Source organism: Sinocyclocheilus grahami, unplaced genomic scaffold, assembly GCF_001515645.1.
Source record: "Sinocyclocheilus grahami isolate Dianchi unplaced genomic scaffold, SAMN03320097.WGS_v1.1 scaffold207.1, whole genome shotgun sequence".
Lineage (NCBI taxonomy): Eukaryota > Metazoa > Chordata > Actinopteri > Cypriniformes > Cyprinidae > Sinocyclocheilus > Sinocyclocheilus grahami.
The window spans coordinates 1,419,930-1,447,512 of record NW_015505386.1 but is presented as its reverse complement, the minus strand read 5'-3'; the positions used below and the strand labels follow the sequence as shown (position 1 = coordinate 1,447,512).

The 27,583-nt window shown below is 38.6% G+C and overlaps 1 protein-coding gene across 1 annotated transcript in view; it reads left to right on the top strand.

Moving 5' to 3' along the window:
* The window catches only part of LOC107595687 (netrin receptor UNC5D-like), a 220,115-nt gene extending 213,661 nt beyond the window's left edge, over window positions 1–6,454 (top strand). The window contains exons 14-17 of the mRNA XM_016286179.1: window positions 469–618; window positions 1,525–1,689; window positions 3,117–3,295; window positions 5,017–6,454. Coding sequence (XP_016141665.1) covers window positions 469–618; window positions 1,525–1,689; window positions 3,117–3,295; window positions 5,017–5,257 — 735 coding nt within the window. The 3' untranslated portion in view covers window positions 5,258–6,454. The remainder of the gene's footprint in view (window positions 1–468; window positions 619–1,524; window positions 1,690–3,116; window positions 3,296–5,016) is intronic.
* Window positions 6,455–27,583: the final 21,129 nt, after the last annotated feature.

Sequence of the window (27,583 nt, the reverse complement as noted above, 5' to 3'; positions counted from 1 at the left end):
GTGTGTTGCATTTGTGCACAGGGGAAAGGTAGACGACATTCATTATATTCGACCGAGATGGTAATTGAAGGCATTGTACCTTTAGATTTATTAGTTGATGTGTTGCCAGATTTTGTTTTGTTTTTTTATTTTTTATATTAAGCCCAGGGTGTTATTGTAATTCCATTCTTGTAGATGAAAAATGCAATGCAGGCATATCTTCGACCTGTTTGTTGGTCTTGGGGTTTGAAACGTCAGCCTCGCGTTGAGGTTTTTAATCACTTTCCACTTCATCTTCTCAGGTTACGAAGATTAAAGGTGCCGCCATACCCAGGAAATAGCTGTTGTGTAGCGTAGGATGGCTGTTTTTTCAGCTGAATAATTTAAACATGAGCAATCAGTTGAGTTCTGTTCCTGGTGTAGGGTATTGTATGTGTCAGGATGTGTTTATGCATGAGCGTTTATATCTTTATTTACTCTTCCTCGCAGGAGGTGGTATCCGTGGAACGGGGGCGAGGAGGGTGCCTCCTGGAGGAACCCAAGACCCTGCTCTTCAGAGCAAACTCTTTTAGCCTGCAGGTCTCCATCCAGGACATCCCCCAGTTCCTGTGGAGCATCAAACCTTTCACCACCTGCCAGGTGCTGTCCTCATGAATATGGATGCCAGCTTCATATGAATATGCATGAGTTAATATGCATTAATATGCATATGAGGCTGAATATTAATGAAATGTCAAATTCCAGTGTTCATTTGACTGGTCGTATGAATATTAATACGGCTCTGTTTAAGGTAGTTTAGCCAGAGGCCGTGGTAGGAATCCGGTGTCTTTTTCCTGGAGATAAGGATGTTTTTTTTCCATCTGTATGGTTTTACAGGATGGTTTTACAGGAAGAATGATTTTAATGGACAAATTGTACAAATGTGATATATTACTCTCGTTTTTCAAATCCCCCAAACTTAAGTATTATAACTTTGGCACAAAATACCTCAAATCAAGTGCTTAGATGCTCTTCCTTAAACTTGTGAAAATGGGACCCAAATCATATTTAATGCCCTTCATAGAGCTTATTTTGACTTGGGCCATAACAACATCCTAGCAAACGCATAGCAATGCTCTGGAAACCATCCAGAACATGTTAGTATCATGGTGTCAGGTTTAACATTGACAAGCAGCACTCTCTATCTAGTTTTATTTGCTACACCTGCAGAGCTATATTTCAGTATTCGTATTATTTTGTCAAATTGTTTCTGTTTTTGGATGACACATTCTCAAGAGTGTTTTTCTCAATGCTGTTTACCCACCATTCCTTTCTTCGTAAAGCTTTATGACTGCAGGCGCATTTTTATCCAAATCATACCCATAGCAAGCCCTGTTTTGTCAAACTAGGCTGTGTTCTGGCAGGGCCGTCAGTGACATGGCACTAAGTAAATTAGCTTCAGCGGCTTCATCAGCAGAATAACAATAAGGAGGAGAGGAGAAGAGGCACATATGATTCCTGCTAAAAATATTCACGGTTTCCTTTTTTCTTCTTCTTTTGGTGCAGGAATTCTCCTTCTCTCAGGTGTGGTGCAGTAGCCAGTCTCCTCTGCAGTGTGCCTTTTCTCTGGAGCGCTACAGTCCAGCAGCCAATCAGCTCTCCTGTAAGATCAGTGTTCGGCAGGTCAAAGGTCATGAGCAGATCCTACAGGTCTACACCACCATTGCTGAGGTATGGAAGATTAAAACTCACATAATAAAAACACACAAAATATTGACAAAGTGCAATAGAGATATCTTGTGGTGTTTGGAATATTGATGGTCCACTTACAGTATTTTTAATATAGTGGACCTCTGAAATTTTAAGAGTGAGTGAAACCTAAAATCTGGTGATGATTCTGATGCCAAAAAAAAAAAAATAATTAGCGCTGTCAATTGATTAAAAAACGAATTAATAAAACATCAGGGACAGTCGTGACCTAATGGTTAGAGAGTTGTAACCCGAAGGTCGCGGGTTGAGTCTCAGGTCCGGCAGGGATTGTAGGTGGGGGGAGTGAATATCCAGTGCTCTCTCCACACTCAATACCATGACTGAGGTGAGACCCAGGCACCGAACCCCCAACTGCTCCCCGAGCGCCACAGCATTGGCTGCCCACTGCTCTCTGTGTGTGTGTGTGTGTGTGTGTGTGTGCGTGTTTGTTCACTACTCACTGCTGTGTGTGTGCACTTGGATGATATTGAATACAGTGTATTGTTGGCTATTGCTACAAATATACCCATGCTACTTATGGTTTTGTGGTCCAGGGTCACATTAAAGGGTAATAAAATCAGATGAGGTTAGAAATCTCACAGAACATTAACTATGAGTAAAGACTGTACAAATTAAACAATAATAATGTTAGCACTGCTTTCATGCACTCACTTTACTTTCCGATACACTCATCAGGTATTAGATCAAATTGAGGTTGTTCAAATAAATGAATGTTTTTTTTTTGAGTCGATTATTCAACAATAACTGGTTTCACCACCATAAACGTGTCATGTCCTCCAGGTTTGAGTGCAGTGATTGAATAGCATTATATTGAATTGAAAAAAAAAATGTACATGTCAATTTTGACAGCCCTAATTATAATACAAATATCATATTTTAATCAGTCAAAAATTTATATCACTGAAGTCTGTTGATCCATCGATATTATTTGGTGTTTTAACTGGATTTTGAAAACAAAAAATTGACAAATTCCCAAACATTTTTTATTGGGTAACACTTTACTTCGATAGTCCACTTTAGACATTATATTAACAGTAAGTAACTTTGTAACTACGTGTCAACTAGCAGTTAGTAGAGTATTAGTAGACTGTCTGCTTAATATCTTCTAACTCTTTCTTTGTCAACTTATTCTACTAACCCTAAACCTACCCTAACAGTCTACTCTGAGAGTTAGTAGACATGTAGTTGCAAATTAATGAGAATTAGTTGATATGTAGTTGACATGTAGTTACAAAGTTACTTATAGTTAGTAGAATGTCTAAAGTGGACTATCGAAATAAAATGTAACCTTTTATTGATTTGAAATGTGCATTTCCTGATCATTTTATCACAATTTAACCCCTCTGTGAACCCCTCTAATATGTAATTGTGATACTGTTTTGCTCCAGAATGAAAAAGACACAGTGCCATTCTTCACACAATCAGACTGTACCATCACTTCTCAAACGGGATCCAGGGCCTTCAAAATCCCCCTGTCCATTCGCCAGCGAATCTGTGCCACCTTCGACACAGCGAATGCCAAGGGCAAAGACTGGCAGCTCTTAGCGCAGAAACTGCATATAGACAGGTGAGACATTTATGCAAAAACACACAGCAGACATGCTTTGTCCATAAGCAAGCATACAGAAGGATGACATACATACTCAAATACAAACATATGGACTCCCTCGCGTCTAATTTGCTACATATTCTTCCAGCACATGGTCACATTAACCTTCGGCAAAGCCACAGGCAGTAACTATGGGGCTGTAATGAGATCGAACTCATGCATCCTGCAACCGCCAGTTCCAGGAAAACATACCTCTCATCTATGACAATACATGAACACAGATATGTTCACCCTAAAATGCAAATTCTGTCATTATTTACTAACCCTCATGCCATTAAAACCTGACGTGCTTTTCGTCTAACAGTGCCGTATTTGAATGCGAGATTGATAGCTCTTTTATTTTTGTCTGTGGATTTTATTTATATATATATATATATATATATATATATATATAGAGAGAGAGAGAGTTGTGACTCTTTGTTTTTCTAAAATAACTTCAATGCAAGGTCAGCGCAAGGTCAGCACAAGGTCAACAGGAAGCCAGATGAAACCCAGCTGCATTAAAATGTGGAGGCAGAAGATGAGCTATGTCTGCGTCTTTAAGACACACACCTGCAGAACTGTGATTTCCTCTTCTGTGATTCAATTATGTCTCAAAGATGGGTTGATTTTCTTCCAGCAAAACTTCTTTAATATCCTTCTCGCTTTTATAAACTAATTTAACCATTTTGATAGGTTGTTGGGGCATACAGGCATTACAGGATAACATTATTAAATTGAAAGTTATGCAGACTGAGACTCCTTGCAATAGAGTGTAATAATTCAGTGTCTTGGTGGAAATATATGCATTTATGTAACCAAACTTGTGGGTTAGCGCAATACGAATTTAAAATAAAAACAGACAAAAATATAAACACTGTGCTTATTCACGGATTTAAAAACAGCTATTTGTTACAGCATTTATATATCTTGGTTAATGATTTTATATTTACATTTATAAATATTGTATTTGTAAATGTACCATATTTTTAAATATACTGTTCAAATGTTAGTTCGTAACGCGTTAACTTTTGTTCATTTATACTCATTTTAACTTAAAATTTAAACGTGTATTAGTTTGTGTAGAAATTAATATGAATTTAGATTAATAAATGCTGTTAATATTGTTGGTTCATGATACCTAATGCATTGTATGTGGGTTACACTTTATTTTAAGGTCTCCTTGTTAAGTACTGAGTACTATTAATTAACTACATGTACTTACTATACGGTTAGGGTTAGGGTTTGGCTTAGGGTTGCTTGCATGTAATTATGCATAATTTATTGTTATTATAATAGTAAGTACATGTAACATATGTAACAACGACACCTTAAAATAAATTGTTACCCTAATGTTAAAATTGTAACCTTATTATAATGTTTTAGCGGTATTTTCTGTTGTCTTGGGCTTCACATGACATGAATATATAATAGGTTGGATTTTATAGACCAGTAATAAACTTAAAAATGTATAAAATACCAGTTAAAGTATACTTAAATTGTTTTACAAACACAATTTCATTAGCATTTCACTTCACCTCCTCACCATGCACAAGTCGTAAATATTTAAAAGTTATCATCTGACATTTGTCCCTGCTTGTTTAGTAATTTTTTTTATTCAGTTGTTGCAATTGTAATTTTGTTCTGTTCACATTGTGGGGTTAATCCAAGTTTGTCCTTCGTCTTTTTCTCACATACAGAAACCTGGGTTATTTTGCGCGCCAGACAAGTCCGTCCGCTGTCATTCTGAGTTTATGGGAAGCTCAGCATCAGGAACGAGGTGATCTGGACTCTTTGGCCAGTGCTCTAGAGGAAATCGGCAAAGTTCAGTCTAAACACTCCACCAGCGCAGACACTCTGGACCGCATCAGCAAAACCATCCCCTCCAACGACTCCACCATGAACCGCAGCAGCGAGGAGCTCGACGCGAACCACACCTAAGAACAGTTTCATTGGAAATGAAGACTAGAACACTGTCCTTATCGGAGATAAGAGGGTACGATGAAGGGAGAGAGGAGGCGGCACTTTAAGAGGTTGCAAAGAGTTGCTCCTCCCTCTCCTTGACTGATAAAAACAGGGTGTTAAAGATGGGTTGTGACCAAATAGACAAGCTTCAGTGATTCACAGATACTCACACACGCACACAGTATTCCTATCAAATACCCTTAAACGCATCAGAACAAACTGACACTGAGCTTGCCTGATGAAAATTTGCAGCTGAAGATTGTGGGTATGCTTTCGCGATCGTTTGTTTCCGTAAAGGCAAACTGAGAAATTACAACAGCCTAAATGTTAACTTGCGACCACAGACCGGGCTGCCTCGATGCTTCAGAGTGTTGAAGAATGTGTCGTTGTTTTTTGTGGGACACCTTTAATTTGCGTCTTTCTGTTTGAAAACCACAATGGTTGTCTGCATTTCTGAGTAACTTTCTGATTGCAAATAGAGTTAAAAAAGAAAAAACATCTGTAATGAATACTATTAAAGCCTGTTGCATAGCAACCAGTGTAAACTGAAAGATGTACTCAAAGATAACCAAAACAAAACATTGTTATACATTTACTTTTGCAGCCTATCGAAATATATAATAGTTATTATTGTTGTTACTTTTTGTCTGAAGGAGGGAATATAAAAGAAAGCAGAAAATGATAATGCTTAATGAGAAAGTTCGATTTGAGGTAAGGAATATCATTAAAAATTTAAAGGGACAGTTCACCTAAAGAAAATAGCCTAGAAATTCTTTAAAATCATAAAAGTACTTCTTGTAACTCATCACTATATCTCAAGACTTCTAAAGCCATATGACAGCTTTATGTTAGAAACATACTGACATTTTAATCATTAGGGTCCAATTTATGGCTTGCAATCTTCTCTTGAAAAAAGAGTGACCAGTGCATTAATCAAAATTTGGTTTTATTCCTCAAAAGGAAGAAACTGGTAGAAGTGAGTATGGAACAGAAGGGGGTGAGAAAAATGATGACGGAATTATTATTTTTTTGGTGAACTGTCTCTTTAAATGTTACCAAGCTGACTGCTGATTGGTCAGAATCCTTCTCTATCAGCTGTCTCTCGAAATGACAAATGATGGACAGCTGTGTGTAAAATTCATTGGATAACCCAGTAAAAATCCATCAAACATACTTTGACAGGAACCTCTGGTGGTTTGATCTGAATGTAGAGAACACACACTCATGTCCTACGAGAGGAGTGATTTCCATATGTGATTTTATTTTCCCTTGTTGTTTTATCTTTCCTCTAAATACATCCAGTACCAGCTTGTGACCTCATATTGACCAGATGGGATCAATGATGACCACTGAAAAAGCATTTTAACACATCTCACCTGCTGGAAAACTACCGTCTGCTGACAGGTGCACACGCATACATGCATAATAATGCATAGATGTATAATCAACCTCACGTCTGAAACATAAAGCGTACAGTATCCGCCGCATCTCATCCCAGGTATCGCACATCACTTGTGAAAGATGAGCTGTGCGAGAGTGTGTTGCTAATGCTAGATTATCATACAACTGTGTGAATATGTGATGAAATGGTCTGTTGCATCAGACTATAAAAAGAGATTGTGCTTTTTGATATACGAAATCATTAACAAAACCTTATATATGCTGTGTCTGAGGTACATTAGGGAGGGAATGAAAGGGAAGGGAGGAAATAATGAAATAAGAAAGAGAGATGGGAAAGTAAGAGGAGAAGAGATTTGAAAGTGAAAAAGAATGGTAGAAGACATGAGGAAAGAAAAAGGGTGAGAAGATATTTGGAAGGGAACTTATAAAATAATATTAGAGCAAATCATGAGAAAAAGGAAATGGGAAAGGGAAAAAGAAGAGGAAATATGTAAGGTAGAGGAAATGGGGAAAGGAAAGAAGAAGAAATGGGTAATGGAGATGAAATTGAAAAGGAAAAGGGAGGACCAAGATGAGAAAGGGGAAAAAGGAAGGGAAATGGGAAAGGAAAAAAGGGGGAAAGTGAAGAGAAAGGAAATAGAAAAGGGAAGGGAGAGAAACAAGAAGAGAAAAAAAGGGAAGAGGAAATAGAGAGGGGAAAGATAGAGAAGAGAAGATAGGAAGATAAGGAACAAGAAGAAGGACAGAAAAGAATGGGAGAGGATAGGAAGGAAAAAGATGAGGAACAAGCAAAGGAAAGGAAGTGATGCCAGTTTTAATGACAGAAATTTACATGCATATCTGAGCATGTGTAAACAGTACAGTTACAGGAAAGACTCCGTTATAAACGTTGCCCGTGGAGCAGAGAGCCCTCGGGCGTGTGAGAGAGAAAGACAGACGTTCTGATAGATTTATTTTATTCGGGTACATTTGTGTGTATGTGATGGTATTTGTTGCCTTCTGAAAGACTATCCATCAGGAAAAAAGAAGGAAAAATTCAGTTCTTTCGGGAAAAATCGTGCTAGTGCCAGCTTAATTCGAATAAATGATATATTTACTGGCAGTGGAAATAAAAAAAAAATTTCATTACTCCTTTATAATGTAATTTTATAATATATAATGCATTTGTTCTTATATATATATATATATATTTTTTTTTTATTTTTTTTTTAAATGGTTTTATTGTTGAGATAAAATCAGTAAAGCATTTAATTGTGGACACTGAGTATCTAAATAGGCCTACTACATAGTTAAAAAAAGAAAATAATGAATGTCACATATGTAGAATGTAAGAGTATACAGTAGGTATGCTGATAATGAACACTGTACTATCCCATAATGCTATAGGAGCTGAGCAGCCAACACATTCAAACAATTATTTATTATTATTATTATTATTTTCTTTCTTTCTTTTTTTTTTTCTTTAGTTATTTAAGTGCCGGAAACTGATTGGTGCCTCTTTTCAAAAATAAGTGCTATTAGTAGCAAGAAAATTGATTCTCCTGGAAAAAATAGCTAGAATACATCTGACATCACTCTCTATTGCAAATGCACAAAATTGGATTCAAAATGTAAAATGTCCATTTTTATTTTTATGAATAGTGTAATAAGACAAAGATTCATAGCATACTCTTGTTTGCAACTTTTATCTGTTCACAATATGTTTTTCAAGCTATTTTAAATGATGGTAAACTGTATCCATTGCAGAATTCCTAGTATTTCATTCATGGCCTGTTGTGTGGTTCTGCAGTAAGTGATTGTTAACAGCAGAGGGCGGCAGATAACTTGTTTGTCCCCCATTTCTCTTCTACAGCGCTCTGCTTACAGCAGTGGTTCTCAGCCTTTTAGGCTGTAAAGACTTGCATTGTCCACAACAGTGTTCAAAAGCACCATGACTTTGCCTGCTGTTTGTGATTTACTGGATAAGGATTAAGGATACAGATTTAAACAAATTATTTTACTAAACATTTCCACCTAATACAATAAATGTATAGCCTATTCATAAAATGTATCAAAACATCCATAGAGTTCAAATATGTTATTATTTTGCATGATATTTTCAGGTCTATAATTAACAATAAGGCTAAAAATTAGGCTTCAGGATCATGTGATATTTCAGTTTTTCTTTTTTAATACATCTGCAAAAATGTCAACAATTCTGTGTTTTTCTGTCAATATGGGGTGCTGTGTGTACATTAATGAGGAAAAAAATTAACTTAAATGATTTTAGCAAATGGCTGCAATATAACAAAGAGTGAAAAATTTAAGGGGGTCTGAATACTTTCCGTACCCACTGTATATACGTTTTCTAAGGCTGTGGGAATTCTTTTTTAAGCTAATTTAAATTTTGTTTTGTTTCATTTTAAAACATGTTACACGTACTTAAAGGGTTAGTTCACCCAAAAAATGAAAATTCTGTCATTAATTACTCACCCACATGTCGTTCCAAACCCATAAGACCTTCGTTCATCTTCAGAACACAAATTAAGATATTTTTGACGGAATCTGAGAGCTCTCTGACCCTCCATAGACGGCAATGCAACTGCAATGTTCCCAGGTCCAGAAACGTAGCAAGGGCATCGGTAAAATAGTCCATGTGACATCAGTTCAGTCGTAATTTTACGAAGCTACAATAACACTTTTTGTGCGCAAAGAAAACAATAATAATATAATTTATTCAACAATTCTTATGTTCAGCATGCGTTCAAATGTGATTACGTTCTGGGGTAGGCTACTCTCCAAAATGGCGAAAGACGGTAACTCGGGGAGAACTTTTTTTTCGCACAAAAAGTGTTCTCGTAGCTTCGTAAAAAATTATGGTTGAACCACTGATGTCACATGGACTATTTTACCGATGTCTTTGCTACGTTTCTGGACCTGGGAGTATTGTAGTTGCATTGCCGTCTATGGAGGGTCAGAGAGCTTTCAGATTCCATCAAAAATATCTTAATTTGTGTTCCGAAGATGAACGAAGGTCTTATGGGTTTGGAACGACATGTGGGTGAGTAATTAATGACAGAATTTTCATTTTTGGGTGAACTAACCCTTTTAAGGAGCATGTAAGTTTGCTGAGGCCCCCTAGTGGATCACAGACCCCTGGTTGAGAACCACTAGTTTCCAGTCAGATTATTAGAGATTTTACAATTTTTACCTGTACTAGTTTAATTAGTTTTTTAGTTTAAAGTTCTGCATATAGCACAAAAATCTGTTCTGATTCAGAAAAGTATTATTTATTGATCTCTTTGATTTCTTTGTTTATATAAAATGTTTTATCCAGTACTTTACACTTGAAATGCACTCACTCTGGTGTTTTGAAGCAAGAACACAATGCTATTTACATTAAGGAAGGATGCCATTCCAGATGTCACAGACCTCAGCCAGTGCCGACATCTCCAGCCTGGGCCTCTGACACTCACTGAACATACGCACTTCCCTGGAGCTTCACACTCCCACTCGAAGACTTAACCTAAACAATCCAGAGCTCCGGATAACACAGGGTTTGTGCGTGTGTGTGAGGCAATGACTGCTTTATGCAAACATCTCAGTCACCAGTCCCTAATAATTCCTACGCCATTGCCAGTCCCCTAAAGTATTTACACTTCAATTTCAAATGTATTAATGGTCAAACTGATGGCTCCTGTAAAGTTTATATCTTCCCAGAAGAGGGAACTGCACATGTCCTGATGAAAATCTTCCCCTTTCCTTTGTGCTTCGAGGAGCCCAAATCAGATATAGATCAAGTCACAAGACACGACGGGGGAATAATTTATGCAAGGCCTCAGGCACTTTCAGGAGGTTCTAGTTTGTGAAACCACAAACATATCCACCGCACGGTGCAAGTCAGTAATTACAAAACTAGCAACTCTGTTTTAAAGGACCGGTTTTATCCCTTTAAGCCTGGCCCAAGGTTGCACGTACTGTATTATATAGGCGTTTTTGTGCACTCTCATCATTTTTTGTTCGTTAAATTAAGGTTTTACTGTGTTCGCGGTGTTGTGTGAGTGGGCCGCTTTGTCCCTGCTGTTCACAGGGGCAAATGAGCCTGCGACTCGAATGAACACAGCATGTCCGCCAGATGTCAAACTCTACAGGGCAACCTCCACCCTGCTTTTTCTCACCGCCTAACTGCTGGGACAACTGTTCTCACTCAAATGGATAAAAGATGACTGTCTCTTTTCCTTTTTTCTTCTTCTCTCTCTCTCTTACTCACTCCCTCAGGGCCGGATGAAAGGCCTCCCAAACACCCACTCCATTTGCATGCCATTCAGTCCAGAACACACAGGGAGCCTGTGTGCCGGAGAGAAGAAGGAGGGAGAAAAGAGATAGACGAAGAAAAAAAGAGAGGGAGAGCAGTGCACCGAGTAAGAAAGGTCACAGCTAACTGTATAACTGTACAGCAATTTTGAGCGCGAGAGATAACTAGATAATGCTCAAGTATGCTTTGTGTAGTGAAAGAAAGCGAGAGACAAAAAGAGGAGCAGGGTAAAGTGGAGTCATGTGAAGCCCATGAGGGCAGACCTTTCAAAAAAGGTCTGAATTGTTGCTCACTGCCTTGTTTTGCAGTTTACTTCCTTTGTAGCCTGGATACAAGCACACGCTCTCTTTCTTTCTGTTTTATCACTTTTGTTTTTGTAGGGAGGCCATCAGGGTTTCTAATGCAGTTGTTTGTACAGTGCACTCAGGGGAAAGTCATGTAAAAATGTTGCAGTAAACAATGTTTATTGGTACGGTAAGTTGTAAGTTGGTGGAAAAGTATATTAGAATTAATGGAACGAGCATGTGGTTTTACAGTAAAATATATAAAAAAAAAAGAATTTATATAACGTAAAATGTATATAATTAATAGTGAAGTCCTGCAGAAAACACGCAGAAAGTCCTGTTTATTGTTTAGCTGTATGTTACCTTGGTGAAAAATAATATTTGATTTAATGGGACAGTACATATTGTTTTAATGTAAAATACTGTATAAAAAAGTATTAGTTTTTGCTAGTTTTTGGACCTAAAAACAAATGACCATATCATTTGTATAAATTATAATTTATATAATTTTCAGTGAAAATCCAGTTTTTATAATGGGAAAAAATTATATATAGAAAATATAGAGGGAAAAAAATAAAAAATATATATATATATATACATACATATATGGCCTGTAATTCATTGTTTTGTTACACATAAATTAAGCAGACTTTTTGTAAAAAACTAAATAAAAGTGTAAAAGTCTCTGTCTCTGGTTCCTCAATCCTACAGTAAAACTACAACAAAATACAGTGTGTGATTGCTCTGTTTCTGCAGGGAGCAATGCAGGAAGTGTTTACTGTTTCTTTCGTGATATCTAGATCCTCAACTTTGCTCCCCAACCCCCTCCATCTCTCTTGCGCTCTTTCTCATGGCTGGCTTTTCCATTTCAGCCCTGCTGTGCACTCTTCCATGAGTTCATTGCTGAAAATGTGGAATATTGTCTGCAGCAGACTTAATGCTGAAATGTAACCCAGAGGAATGTCTTTATGAATCCTACTCCATCACGATGAACTTTATGAAAATGTGTGAACTTGGAACAATGAAATAATGGAACTTAAAACAACCCGACAACCCGTAGCTTTGCTAGAACTACATGTCACAGTCTGAGCAGGCAGGCTGCTTTTTTCTCTTTTGGGAAAAATCCTACATACAAAAAGGTTCTATGATATTGCCTTGGTTATTAGGCATGGTAATGCAGTGATATTTGTTGATATATCTTGGAGTAACATGCAAATACCAGTCAGTATGAGTGGTGTACAGTGACGTCCAAAAAACTGAAACCAGTAGATGCTCATACTTCCCCTATATTGCTTTATTTAAACACAAACAATTGTTTCTATGAAGTAATATATTTAATAATTTAATGTATCGTCTGATTATTATATAATGACTACATAAAATGTTATTATATAAAAATTTCCATATATATATATATATATATATATACACACACACATATATAGATATATATATACACACACACACACGGTGAAAAATTTAAGGGGGTCTGAATACTTTCCGTACCCACTATATATATATATATATGATTTAGTATTTACTTTTTAATAATTTTGAATATACATTTGAATATGCATTTATACAGTCTATATACTATCATTTAAATGTAATGTAATACAGTATATTTTGAGTTTATTTCAATGAGATGTGATTTTATGTATGTATGTGTGTGTGTAATCATATTTTATTGTAATAAACTCAAAATATAAGGTAACATTATATTTATTTCATTAAAAAAAATTGTAATTTAAAAAATGCTGTATTACATTACAATAAAATGTAAAAAAAAAAAATGATTAAAAAAATATATCATTTTTCTTTTCTTTGGATTTTGGACCTGGGCATCTTTTCATGTGCTTTAAATAGATACGGTAATATACTGCAAAATGTGCAGTCACAACTGTATAAAATTAGCATCATCCAATCAGATTGTCAGAGTCAGAACTATCCATTTTACATTCCACCCTGTTATTATATTTGCTGTGGCTGAAATGTATTGTAAATCTCTCAGCGTACAGGCCACATTAGATGGGCATCATTACTTCTGAGGGTGAAGCTTCAGGCAGAGAGGTGGAACACAGACTGTCTTATATGGATAGTAACTACAGCAATCAGATTAAATTCGGCATGAGCGCATCTACTAGTGTGAATAATTTTATCACGTGTGTCCATGGGTATAGTCCTACAAGGGACCTTGTTTGTTTGAGTGAATTAGTGTGTTTCTGGAGAGACATATGTATACTCTTTGTGTTTGACCACAGCACACACGCACACGCACACACACACACACACACACACACACACTCCCTCGGCCGGCGTCAAGTCGCATGCTTTGAATTACTGTACATTTATGCCTGGTAAGAAGCCAAGGGCCAACTGCCTTAGACTGGATCAGACAACAGTCTGAATCAACTGTCTCTCTCGGTCTTATTTTCTTTTCTTCAATGTATCTGTCAGAGCTTTTTTCATCTTTATTTGCTCACTGTCTCCGTCAGTCCTTCCCTCATTTATTACGTTCCTTTTTTCCCTCTTTCTTCAGCTCGTCAGGCCTGTTTTCTCTTTACATTGGCATTTAGTCCCCTGTCTGTTTTTCATTATTCTTGTCTAATCCACACTTTCATTTTTCCTTCTTTTATTTTCTCTGTGTCTATTTCACTGAGTCATCTGTGTCAAACTGTGCTGATCTTATTTTTTCTAAGAATATTTGCCTCTATGGAATGTGAGCATTTAAAAATCCTCTTCTTTTAAAGTGACGGTTGACCTAAAATGAAAATTGACTCATAATTTTCTCACCCTCATGTCGTTCCAAACATTTATGACGTAATTTCTTGTCTGGAACACAAAAGAGGATATTGTATTGATGTATATAGTTTATTTTAATTCTTAAATGGAATGGGTTTTGGAAAATACTAAATGTATAAGTCATTGATTACAGGATTGTCATTCATGGGGGAACTGTTCCTTTAAGTGTCTTTCTGTGTGTGTTTGTGAAAGAGACAGTAAGAAAGAAAGAGAGGTAAATCTTTAAGCGGTGTGTGTGTGTGTGTGTGTGTGTGTGTGTATGTCGTCAGCATCAGGTGACTGATCAGGCCATATTTCTGTTTTTGAGAGTTGAAAAACAGAGTCTCCTCCCATACATGTAATTCATCCCCAGATCAACAGCCAACCTAATGATGTCACAAACACACACACACACACATAAACATCCTCTCTCCTGCTGTTTACTTCTTTTGTTTTGAGCCCTCCACCCTGGTTCTTGACATCATTTTGTTTTCTCTTTTCCTGTTACTCACCATAAACCCACCCACCTGTTCTATCTGAATAACTACCCAGGACTATGCAGCTGCACTTTTTTTGTACATTATGATAATAATATAGTATTCTTAGAAGTGCCATATAAATACTATGGTACATGAATATGGAAAGTATTCTCTATCATTGTATATATCAACGAATGATAATACCATGTTTTTTGAACATTACTACGGCAATATCTTGGTTTAAGAGAATTACTGTGATAATAGTATTATTTGTAGAACTTTGGGTTATCATGTAAATACAATTTTCTGAACATGTACTGCTGTTTAAAAGTTTGGGGTTGGTAAGATCCCCCTCACAAAAAATATATATATATATATATATATATATATATATATATATATATATATATGATAAATAGCATTTTTATGCTATCAAAATTTTTTGATGCACTGAAATTTCATGATTCTTGTTACCAATTTCAAAATACTAGCCCAAGTAAAACCAAGCTTACTGAACACAAGTAAACAGTCACAAATTATAATAGCGCAAAGATACATACGAAATTAACCTACTTGAAACACTTACAAAAATGAACAAGAAATATTATATTGTATAAAGTAAATGTACAAATAGACTGAATAGTCTTCACTGTATAAATTCAATATACATTCATTCTTACTTATTTTACAAAAGTGATTCAGTCAAGGACAGTGAGTGATTTTCTTTCTTATGTTTGATTTACGTTATTGACACAAATGGCAACAGCAGATATTAGGCTGCTTTAGAGGAATAGTTGACCCAAAAATTCTGTTGTTGTTCTAAACCTGTATGAGTTTCCCTCTGCTGCTGAACACAAAATAATATATTTGGAACAATACTAGTAACCAAAAAAAAAAAAACACTATTGGAGTCAATGGGGACCAGAAACGTTCTGGTTATGAACATTCTTCAAAATATCTTCTGTTTTGTTGAGGAGAACAAAGAAATTCATACAGATTTAGAACAACTTGAGGGTGAGTAAATGATGACAGTGTTTTCATTTTTGGGTGAAGATCATATAATGCCAGAATCTCATATAGCCTAGGCCTACTACTACACATGCTTTATCTTTAACTATTAACGTTCATGTAAGACACAACTGACTGTGTTAACGAGGATACTCTCAAAGACTGGCATTTTGACACATAACTATGTGTATTTGAACGTTTAAGCACAAGGCGCGAAAAATAACTAAAGTTTAGGCAGGCGCTGTACGAGCAGGTGCGCGCTGCGCGGATCAGGCTGAAACCGTCTTAACATGTGCATTTACCAACAATAATTCTGCCAAGCTGCTTAACGTTTGTTTATTTATTTATTTATTTATTTATTTATTTATTTATTTATTTATTTATTTATTGTTTGTGGGAACCATGATTCTTTAATGAATAAAAAAATCAAAAGAACAGCATTTATTAGAAATAAAAATCTTTGTTACATTATAAATGTCTTTACTGTCACTTTTGATTTGATTTAAAATACATTCTTGCTGAATAACAGTATTAATAAAAAAAAAAAGTCTTACTTATCCCAAACTTGGATGATAGTGTATACCTTGTTTATATTATGTAGTATCTGAAGTACCATGTTAATATTGATGATACCACGGTGCAAGGATGCATGGTATTACCATTTGATACCATCCTTGTACCACAGTACTACCTCAGTATGTTTTGTAAGGATATCTCTCATTCACCTCTCATCTTCCACTCCTCACCTTGCCTATCATTTTCACCCACCCACGCAAGCTACCCAAATGTCTTCCAATCCTTAGGCCTATTCTGTGTGTGTGTGTGTGTGTGTGTGTGTGTGTGTGTGTGTGTGCGTGCGCGTGCGTGCGTGCGTGCGTGTGCACCTGGTATTCATCACGTTATGGGACCAAATGTCCCCACAAGGATAGTAATACCAGTAAATTTTGACCTTGTGGGGACATTTTTGAGGTCCCCATGAGGAAACAAGCTTATAAATCATACAGAATTAGTTTTTTTGAGAAAGTAAAAATGCAGAAAGTTTCCTGTAAGGGGTAGGTTTAGGGGTAGGGTTGGTGTAGGGCAATAGCACATACAGTTTGTACAGTATAAAAACCATTACGCCTATGGAATGTCCCCATAAACCATGGAAACACAACATGAGTGTGTGTGTGTGTGTGTGTGTGTGTGTGTGTGTGTGTGTAACTTGAGGTTGACTGGGCATATTGACCCATGTCTCATTAAAGACCTAGTCTCAGTCTTTAGCCCCCGGGAAGGGCACACATTCACTAGCACACAAACACACACACACAAAAGGGAGAAAGAACAGAGGGAGGGCGGGAGGGAGCGCAGGGGTCAAGGCCAATGAGGAGGCCTTCGGCAGTGTTTATGAGTCTGTTGCCTGTGATTCAGGCCTGTGAGTCACACACACCACTGCGTACACACTCTAAACACACCACCTGCTTCAGTCTTGCACACACTGCATAATGAGCCAACTTTTTGAGTTAATTTAGTGAGTCACTAGTTCTCTGACTTTCAGTTCATTTATAAATCTCATTCTATGTTGTAAACAGTGGACCCATTTTCATGGGTAACATCTGTCCATTAAGTAGCTTTTCTGAGGCTTTAGACTCAGATTTGCAAACATTTAATCATGTCTTCTAAATTAAAACTCTGACAAGCCATCTTTTAGGCAGGAGTCCTTCTCAAAATTATTTTACAGGCAGATATTCCACATCTGGAACTGCTAAAGATTCCTCGCATATCTGAAGAAATATTACTCAGTCTTTGCTTAATGAATAGCTATTCTCATCACTTGCGACTGAGAGCACTGTAAATTAGACGTTTAAGCTATATGGATGTTGTTGCAGTAACAAAATATAATACATTGCATTTATTGCACTTTTCATATGGTCCACATAAAATAGTTTTGTTCGATGGGTGTTCTTTGGACTTTTAAGAATAAAACACATTTTCAAACTTTATTTAGTTTATTAAGTTTAAATGTAGTTTATTTAAATAATAACAATATTGTATACTGTATATACAATAGATGCATCACCAGAGAGAATTTTGTATTTTGTTCCTTTGAACCTTCATGAGTAAATGTAATTTTCACCACATCTGAAATAATTGATTCTGTAGTTGAAATGACATTGTAAACACTTTTGAAATAAAATGGTCTTGCTAATGCTAGCATTTTACAAATATACACAATTAAAAATATATTTTCGCAATATTCTGTTCGCAAATTTACCTTGATTTTACTGTTGTCTTCTTCATGCCACATGTACAGTACAAACCTATACAGAAATGACATATATTGACCTATATCAAGAGTGATATTGCCATTTATTTTACCTATATGAGGCAATATATATACTTTCCACATGTGTACATTCTCTGGATAATAACATACATAAAGTCCTATAGTAAAAATACAGTGCTATTTTGCTGTAGAGAGAGAGTGGAAGAACAGTCGTATTTGTAAGGCCAAAAAAAAGAAAGACAATAACACACAAAGACACGGATCATAAAAGAAAGAGACAGTGAGAAAGTGATATGTGGAGCAGACTGTAGTGCTGGGGTCAGGAGAGCATTATCCTCCAGTCATCTGAATAGACAACGTGACACAGGAAAAATCCACGCCCTTATCACCGGCAGCCATACTAAATTACCGGATGTGCTCTTAGATAATACTTACCTTGTGAATTTTCATGGCCCTGACTTCTCAGGTCTTCTTTGCTTAGAAAAACCCTACCAGGCCAAAAAGGAGTGTCACATTCAGATCTGGGAAAGCCCTTGAATGCTTTATTTGTGTTTTGCAATTGTTTTCCAATGCTATGGAGTTAGCTTGACCTATTCTCAACTGTTTCAGTGGCTGCAAATTCCACTTGTTGCAACCACAGAGCTCCGGAAAAATGAAAAGAAACATTCTGTCTCCCGTGATCATTTTCACAGTGAAAATTTCAAGTGAATTATTCAGCGAATAAAATAATCAAATTCAGACTTTTTACTTGTTTCTGGAAAGTTGGTAAGTTGATGTACTTTTAAGAGCACATAAACAGACACTGAGAGCTTGTATAATACAGATGACTCAATGAAATCCTTTGGGAGTCGTTTAAGTTTATTTTTAGGCCTGTGGCCGTGTCCGGCTTGTTTCTCAGTGAATTGTCGGTGTTGATGATTGTAAGAGGGGGTAAATGAGGGGATGTGTGGACGTGAAGACTTGCTGGAACATTCTGTAACAAAATGGAGAGGTGTTTTGAGTTGTTTGACATGAAGAAAGTGTGCATATGAGCGTATGTCTGAACTGAACTGTGGAGTGTCACACTTGTAGACAAATATGGTCACATGTTATATCTGTCACATGGGTAAATGTTGCAACAGGGATTCGTTTTATCCGACAGTGGGTTCGCAGACACAAAACTATAAACATATCAGCTGCTTTCAGGGTTAGTTCCCAGACAAGTTCAAGTCTGTGTCTTTTCTGTTTTAAACACTTGAGAAACAATGAGAAGGCGTCACTGGAGCAGCCCGTGACGCTCAGGAAGTTTTCCTTCCTTTTATTTTCACTCCTTTTTCCTCTTCGGCTTCAACCCCATTCAGAGCCCCCGTTTCCCCCTCCTCGTGTCATTTCCCATCTGCTCTGAGAGAGAACGCAGGCTTGTAGTTTATCAGCAGGTCAAATCTGATCAAAATGAACAGGATCATACGAATTAAAGACCTAATAATAGTATGTGTTGTGGTTGGTATAGCTGGCAAAATTTAGGAAATAAGTGAGTTTTCATGCTGTTTCATTTCCACTCACGGTGGTGTAATATGGATCTGTTGTTCCTCATATTATATGCTTTTGGTTGTTGATGTCTGGATAAATACATTCTTATGCAATAAACTTGGGTTTGACTATGTGGGTGTATCCGGTTTAGTAAAAGTAAAGGTGTGCCCAGGTGTTCGTGGGCTGTGCATAGTTAGTCATAGACAAGTCATTTCCTGCTTTTGAGAAGATCCCATGTTGAACTTGCTTGCAGACACATTTTCAGGAATTGTTTGTCTTCTCATTCTAAAATGTCATAAATAGTTTCTATTAATAAGTAGTTTCTATTAGTAGTCTTATTCCAAGTCTGCCTCAAGGAATCTTTATTACGTCCTACCGATGTCGCAAGACTTTCAGGTTTTTTTTGCCAATATCCATGTTCAAACATGTTGAGGATCCACTCTGAAATGGCATGAAACTGAGTATGCCGTTTTGATTAAAGGGGTCATATGACGTTGCTAAAAAAGAACATTATTTTGTGTATTTGGTGTAATGAAATGTGTTTATGCAGTTTAAGGTTCATAAAACACATTATTTTCCACATACTGCACATTATTGTTTCTCCTCTATGCCCTGCCTTTCTGAAACGCGTCAATTTTTACAAAGTTCATCAGTCTGAAAAGCGAGGTGTGCTCTGATTGGCCAGCTATCCAGTGCGTTGTGATTGGCCGAATACCTCAAGCGTGTGACGAAAATGTTACGCCCCTTACCATACTGTGATGCTGTGTCTGGCCGGAGCGATGAGACAAAAACATTAAAACCCATTATAAACGAGGCATTTGTTGCATCCAGTGGGGACATAATTACGGATTATAATGACATATACTGTCTTTTTATTTGCATATTTGCAAACATAAAACCAAGTCTGCATTTGTGATCGGAGAAATGACAAACAACAAGCACTACTTTACACTGCTCAAAACTCGCGTTTGAATCATCAGTGGCAAATTCTTTAATATAAAAAATGTACTTACAGTCTGTGAGTCAGAACAGCCGGCATTGTAGTCTACTCTACCAGGATCAGGAAACAGTCCTCCATAAAATGCGCTGCACACATCTGAATATTTGGGTTGAAGTGTTCTGGAACAGTGTTGTAAATACAACTTAACCACTGATTTCTAGTCGTGTCCTCTTTTGGAAGACCAAACAAAGTAGTTTCACTTTCACAACAAAACACACAGCATCACACATGGCGGGCTAGAGTGAGCGGAGGCCGGCTTGAGTAAGGAACGGCCAGCGGGGTTGAGAACGGTGCGGACGGCGAGCTTGCGATAACCACATGTAATCACATGTGGACTTCGCTTCGTCCACAGTGAAAGCCGATCTGGCGATCCACAGCACGAAGTTGATGTATTTCCTCAGCGACCAGCACGGATCAGCTCCAGGCATGACGAAGCGGATATCGTCCTCTTTTGGAAGGCCAAACAAAGTAGTTTTGCTTTCACAACGAAACACACAGCATCTTCACAACATGGCGGTGGAGGCAACAACAATACTACAGCAAGAATAAAAGTTACGCCTTCTTTCTTTGCATGAACATTTGGGCGGCATTATGCAAATCTTTCCACATCATGACGTAGACATGTGGGGGCGTATTAGAACGAGCCGTTTTAGGTAGGTGTGGTTGACTCTTAACTTTTATAAAGAATATCTCTTTGGATTTGAGACTTTAGTCTTTGCAACTTTACAGATCTTCTTTATGCACCAAGAGCTTGTAACACTCCAAAGATAAAGAAAAAATTGAAACTGCATCATGCAACCCATCATATGACCCCTTTAAATCTAGTATATTCAAATATAGCACATTAAAGGAAAAAATATATATATTTTTTCATCATCTAGCTAATGTTGCTGGTATTTTTTTGTGTAACACAGAGTGAAGCTATTGTATGACTTCAGAAGTGGTCACTATGTGTTACGGAGGAGGCTCCCGTACCTCCTCCTCCGCACCACCAGAGGGAACTGTCCCCAGAGTATTAGCGATCTTCCATTCGGACTCCATTTCCCATCATCCCTCTTACCTGGGCCTGATTATACAATCCCACCTGCATCTCATTTACACACACACATATAAGCCACACCATTTCACAAAATGCAGAATCAACTGTGCCTCTACTGCGGTCAGGCGGGACACATGAGGACTTCCTGCCCAGTTCGTCCGTCACCCAGTTCCCGATCGGTGAGTCTAAATACTCGCATGACCACCTCTGCCTCAAGCATAAAATTACCAGTCAAACTGCTTGTTAATGACACTACAATTACCACCACCGCTCTATTAGACTCCGGAGCGGCTGGTAACTTTGTTTCATATGAATTCGCTCAGCACCACAAACTAAAACTGACTCCTTGTAACTCTTCCCTAGCAGTGGAGGCGTTAGATGGACGGCCCCTTGGAGAGGGGAGGATTTTAAGCATCACCGAAGAAGTCAAATTACATGTTGGAACCCTGCACTCTGAATTCATACGATTCTTCATCATCCACTCGCCCAATCACACTATCATCCTAGGACTGCCCTGGCTCCGCACTCACAATCCACTCATCTCTTGGAGGGAAGGACAAATTGTTCAATGGGACGTCAAATGTCAAGATCATTGCCTGGCCAAAATTACCCGCGCCCCCAGCAATGCCTCTCTATCCCCTGCTCCAGTCCCAAACAATCTTTCTCTGCCCTCAGAATACTCAGACCTCACCGACGCCTTCAGTCAAAAAGGGGCGTCTCAGCTTCCCACTCACCGTTCTGTTGATTGTGCTATTGACTTAATGCCCGGCACCACTCCTCCTAAAGGCAGAATCTTCCCGTTATCTCAACCCGAATCTGAGGCCATGAAACTTTACATTGACAAGGAACTATCTAAGGGATTCATTCGACCCTCAACTTCTCCTGCCTCAGCCGGGTTCTTCTTTGTAAAGAAGGACGGAGGGTTACGGCCATGCATTGATTACCGCGGCATCACCGTTAAGTTTCGATACCCATTGCCCCTAGTTCCAGCCGCATTAGAACAGCTTCGCCAGGCCAAATACTACACCAAACTAGATCTGCGCAACGCCTACAACTTAATTCGCATCCGTGAAGGAGATGAATGGAAGACAGCGTTTTCCACCACTAGTGGGCACTATGAATATTTGGTTATGCCGTTCGGCCTGGCAAACAGTCCTTCAGTTTTCCAATCGTTCATGAACGACATCTTCTGGGACATGCTAGACAGATGGGTAATTGTATACATCGACGATATCCTGATTTACTCAAACACTCTGGAGGAACACATCCACCAGGTTAGATCTGTGCTGAAACGCCTCATGAAGTATCAACTCTACGCCAAAGCTGAGAAGTGCGAGTTTTACCGAACAAGCACCTCATTCCTCGGGTATATTATCAGTCAGGAGGGGGTAGCCATGGACGAGAGGAAAGTCAAGGCAGTGTTGGAGTGGCCCCAACCTCAGACAGTCAAGGAATTGCAACGTTTCCTGGGGTTTGCAAACTTCTACAGGCGATTCATCAGGGGTTTCAGTTCGATCGCCGCCCCTCTGACTACCATGACCAAACGTCACACATCCAGACTGAATTGGTCCCCAGAGTCACGTCTGGCCTTCGACGAATTAAAAACTCGGTTCACTACTGCCCCTATTCTCCGACATCCAGACCCAGAACACCCATTCATTGTGGAGGTCGATGCTTCTAATACCGGGGTAGGCGCTATACTATCTCAGCGTCATGGTTCCCCCGCTAAGATGTACCCATGTGCTTTCTTCTCCCGCAAACTGAGCGCCACCGAACGGAACTACGACGTGGGCAACCGTGAACTTCTCGCCATGAAACTAGCGCTCGAGGAATGGCAGCACTGACTGGAGGGTGCTACTCACCCGTTTACCGTCCTAACCGATCATAAGAACTTGGAGTACCTGCGTTCGGCTAGACGTCTAAACCCCAGACAGGCCAGGTGGGCGTTGTTCTTCACCAGATTTCGGTTCACCGTCACATACAGACCGGGTTCCAAGAACACTAAGGCCGACGCTCTCTCACGCCAAACCGAGGAAACAGTACAAGCCACCTCTAGCGACACTGTCCTACCTGGAAGCCTTCTCGTGGCACCTGTACAGTGGGATATTATGACTGAGATCGGGTACCATCCTCAATCCAATGGGCAAACCGAACGTCTGAATCAGGAAGTGATTCGATTCCTCAGATCCTACTGTCAGCAACGACAGTCGGACTGGAGCAGGTATCTATTTTGGGCAGAATACAAACAGAATTCACTGGTGAAACCAGCCACAGGGATGACCCCGTTCAAGTGTATCCTGGGTTTTCAACCCACCGATCTACCCTCGGTCACAGACTGGCTGCAACACAGCGAGGAGGTCTGGGACCGAGCTCACACCCACCTACTTCATGCTGTCAGACGACAAGAACAACAAGCTAACCGACGTCGACGTTCCGGTCCAGAGTACACACCGGACCAATGGGTATGGCTCTCGACCAAAGATCTCCGCCTCCGGCTACCATGTAAAAAGCTCAGTCCCAGGTATGTTGGTCCCTTCAAAATTTCTAGACAAATAACTCCAGTATCATTCCGTTTAGAACTACCTTCTAACTATCGTATTTCTCCCACCTTCCATGTTTCACTGCTTAAACCCGCTGGTGGTCCGAGAGGAGAGACGGAGGAGGGAGCCGGGCCACAGACCTCCCTGCCTATCCTGGTTGACGGCGAGGAGGCGTATCGAGTGCACGAGTTGCTAGACTCCAGACACCGGGGCGGCACCCTCCAGTATCTGGTTGATTGGGAGGGGTTCGGTCCGGAGGAGCGCTCTTGGGTCAAAGCTGGAGATATCCTGGACCCCACTCTCACGGAGGAGTTTCACAGGACGCATCCGGAGAAACCGGCCCCTCGACCTCGTGGAAGACCCTGGCGTCGCCTGCTTCCTCACGTCATGAGCTGCTCGCAGGGGGGGGGCTCTGTTACGGAGGAGGCTCCCGTACCACCTCCTCCGCACCACCAGAGGGAACTGTCCCCAGAGTATTAGCGATCTTCCATTCGGACTCCATTTCCCATCATCCCTCTTACCTGGGCCTGATTACACAATCCCACCTGCATCTCATTCACACACACACATATAAGCCACACCATTTCACGAACTCCTTGCGAAGTCTTGATTTACCCCGGCTGTCATTTCCGAGCGTTATACCCGTGTTTTGTTTTCTGTGCTTTGATCTTGGACTGTTTCCTATTTCTCTGATTGTTATCTGACTGCCCCGACTTGGATTGTTTCACCCGGACTCTGTTCTCTAGCCGCCTGCCCCGATCTCTCGCCTGGTTCACGATTCTGCCGCTGCCTTGTCTCTACTGTTCTGCCTTGCCGGTATTTGACCCTGTATTGTCTGACGATTCTTAATAAACTGCAAATGGATCCAAACCCTTCTGGTATGTCGCAACACTATGAACATGTTATAAGGCGAAGATCAAAAGTATGTGAATTTTTTTTTTTTAAATAACTTTTTTGAGTGTGTTCCACAAAACAAAAACAGCACGTGTTTGTTCATATGTGTTGTGACATAAACATATTCTAACAAAGGCTCCTCAGGGAGTCGTGCTTACAATCTTCATAACTATCCTAAATCAAACCTGTGAGTATGTGAATTTGTCAGTGCCATGAGCTGAACATCCTGTTCACGTTTTCTCAAAAATGTATACACAGATATGATTTATAAAACACAAAAAACATACATGTTGATTCTGCTTCACATTTTCCCATGAGCAAGATTTATTAAATGTACATAATTTTTTTACTCATAAGGTGTTTTCATCAATGGATATAAAACAGACAGGTTATTGACAATCTTCATAACTATCCTAAATCAAACCTGTGTTTCCAAGTATTTGTCAGTGCCATGAGCTGAACATCCTGTTCACGTTTTCTCAAAAATGTATACACAGATATGATTTATAAAACACAAAAAACATACATGTTGATTCTGCTTCACATTTTCCCATGAGCATGATTTATTAAATGTACATAATTTTTTTACTCATAAGGTGTTTTCATCAATGGATATAAAACAGACAGGTTATTGTGCCTACACTCTTAAAAATAAAGGTGCTTCACAATGCCATAGAAGAACCTTTTTGTCTAAATGGTTCCATAAAGAACCTTTAACATCTGAAAAACCTTTCTGTTTTACATAAGCTTCTTTGTGGCGAAAGAAGGTTCTTCAGATTATAAAAAGGTAAGAAAGAGATGGTTCTTTAAAGAACCTTTGACTGAATGGTTCTTTGTGGAACCAAAATGGGTTATTCTATGACATTGCTTGAAGAACCTTTTGAAGCACCTTTATTTTTAAGAGTGTAACAACCTTGATGGATAGTTATTGTTTATGAGTGTAAAGGGTGATTCGTTGCACCTATGAGATAACAATTAATATTTTATAATAGGACAAATAGCTTTCTGACACTACATGCTTGTCTGTTGGAGTGAAATCACAAGCTGCGCACAATGAGTCTGACAGTAATCTAAGCAAAAGACCACATCACTTTTGTTCCACTATAACACTGAGCATTCCAATAATAATCCACAGTATTTCTTCTGCCACCTTTGTGCTGATGTTTAGAAAGACTACTGAGGTAAGGTGACATGCATAAACATATCCATATGTCTTAAAGATATAGTTGTGATACAGATCATTGCTCTGAATTATGGGACACATCCTGCAGCCCAGACGAGAGTATCCTGGTGTCAGCCACCGCCATCCTGTATTTTGTCAAACAAAATCTGCTCGTTCCTCTCTGATTGCATACTTATGTTCCCTCTTCACTAAAAAAAAAAAAAAAGCCTGAAGCGATGCAAAAGTTTGTGCAACATCTTCCAGCATTCCAAACAGTGTCCTTGGACTCACCCAAAACCCTTCCCCTTAAAAATAAATGAAGAGAGGAGGAGGCATGGAAAGAATCTCTGCTTAACTAAGTGATGACAAAAATATGTGATAATTAGGCCTGTCCCGCAGTAAATCCACCATAAGGCATGCTGAGTTCATCGTCTGGCCTTCTCATGTCCACTTTGAGCTCCCTAAACAATACAAATGTAGGAATAAAGACTTTTTGCTTTGTTTGTTTATGCGTGTGGGAGTGAAAGAGAGAGTTTGAGGGAAATAGTGCAGACTTGGTTAATTATGCCAGTGTGAAAAGTAGCAGTCAGATGCCTGTAAGCAACACTGCCATGCAAGGTCGACCTTAATTCATCGCAGTGTGTGAGAGTAGTATTCTCTGCGGCCGGCCACAGGCATTACTCATAACGCTTTGCTGGGGGAGCCCTTCCCACAATGTGAACAATAATGCCTCTGCGGTGTTTTCCAATAGATTTCCACTCAAAACAGCAGAAGACATTCCCAACTTGTCATCACAGGCTTGCCACAACTCTCATATATTCTTCTTTTATACCCTAGAAGGTATTTGCTGAAAATACAGAGTTTGTCATGGTGCCTTCCACTGTATATTGATTTATTATTATGTATAACGTTTTTTATTAGTCTAAAATCCATGGTTTCCACCAAAACAGCAGCACAGATGTGTGGGTTATTAGTCAAGAATTAGTATTTCTTCTGCCACCTTTATGCTGATGTTTAGAAAGACTACTGAGGTAAGGTGACATGCGTAAACATATCCATATGTCTTAAAGATATAGCATCATGTGTTTCTTTATGATTATGATTTTGTGAGCACTCTCCTTTACTTTTATAGATTAACTGTCACTTTTTTTCAGTACTACAAAAGCAGACTAAATTGATTGAGTAAATAAACAAGTAAAATAGGAGGATGTGTTTTGCTCCATCTTATTTTAGATTTTATGGGAAAAAGTGATAAGAAATCTGGGCCATCACATAACACATTACAAGTTCAAAAGTCACGAACCATAAACAAATAAATATGTAACACTACATGGCATGCAAAAAGTTATCTTTAAGCAGATCAGAAAAAGCATGAAAGAGCATTATACTGTTATACTGATACATTATACTATACATATATTCCATATGTATATATAGGAATAAAATGCATGAATGCAAATCAGACGAACCCAATCCTTTTTCCTTGCTCTTCAAAGTAGTACATCAATCCCAAACCTGATTTCCCTTGCAAATCTATGTGAAAATGCATATAACATGTTAAGTTCAGGAAGTTTTTCCAACAATAGGAGTAAAATTAACTGGAAAATGCCATTGCACCCACCTGTTCTGCCCTTGGGAGAAAGAT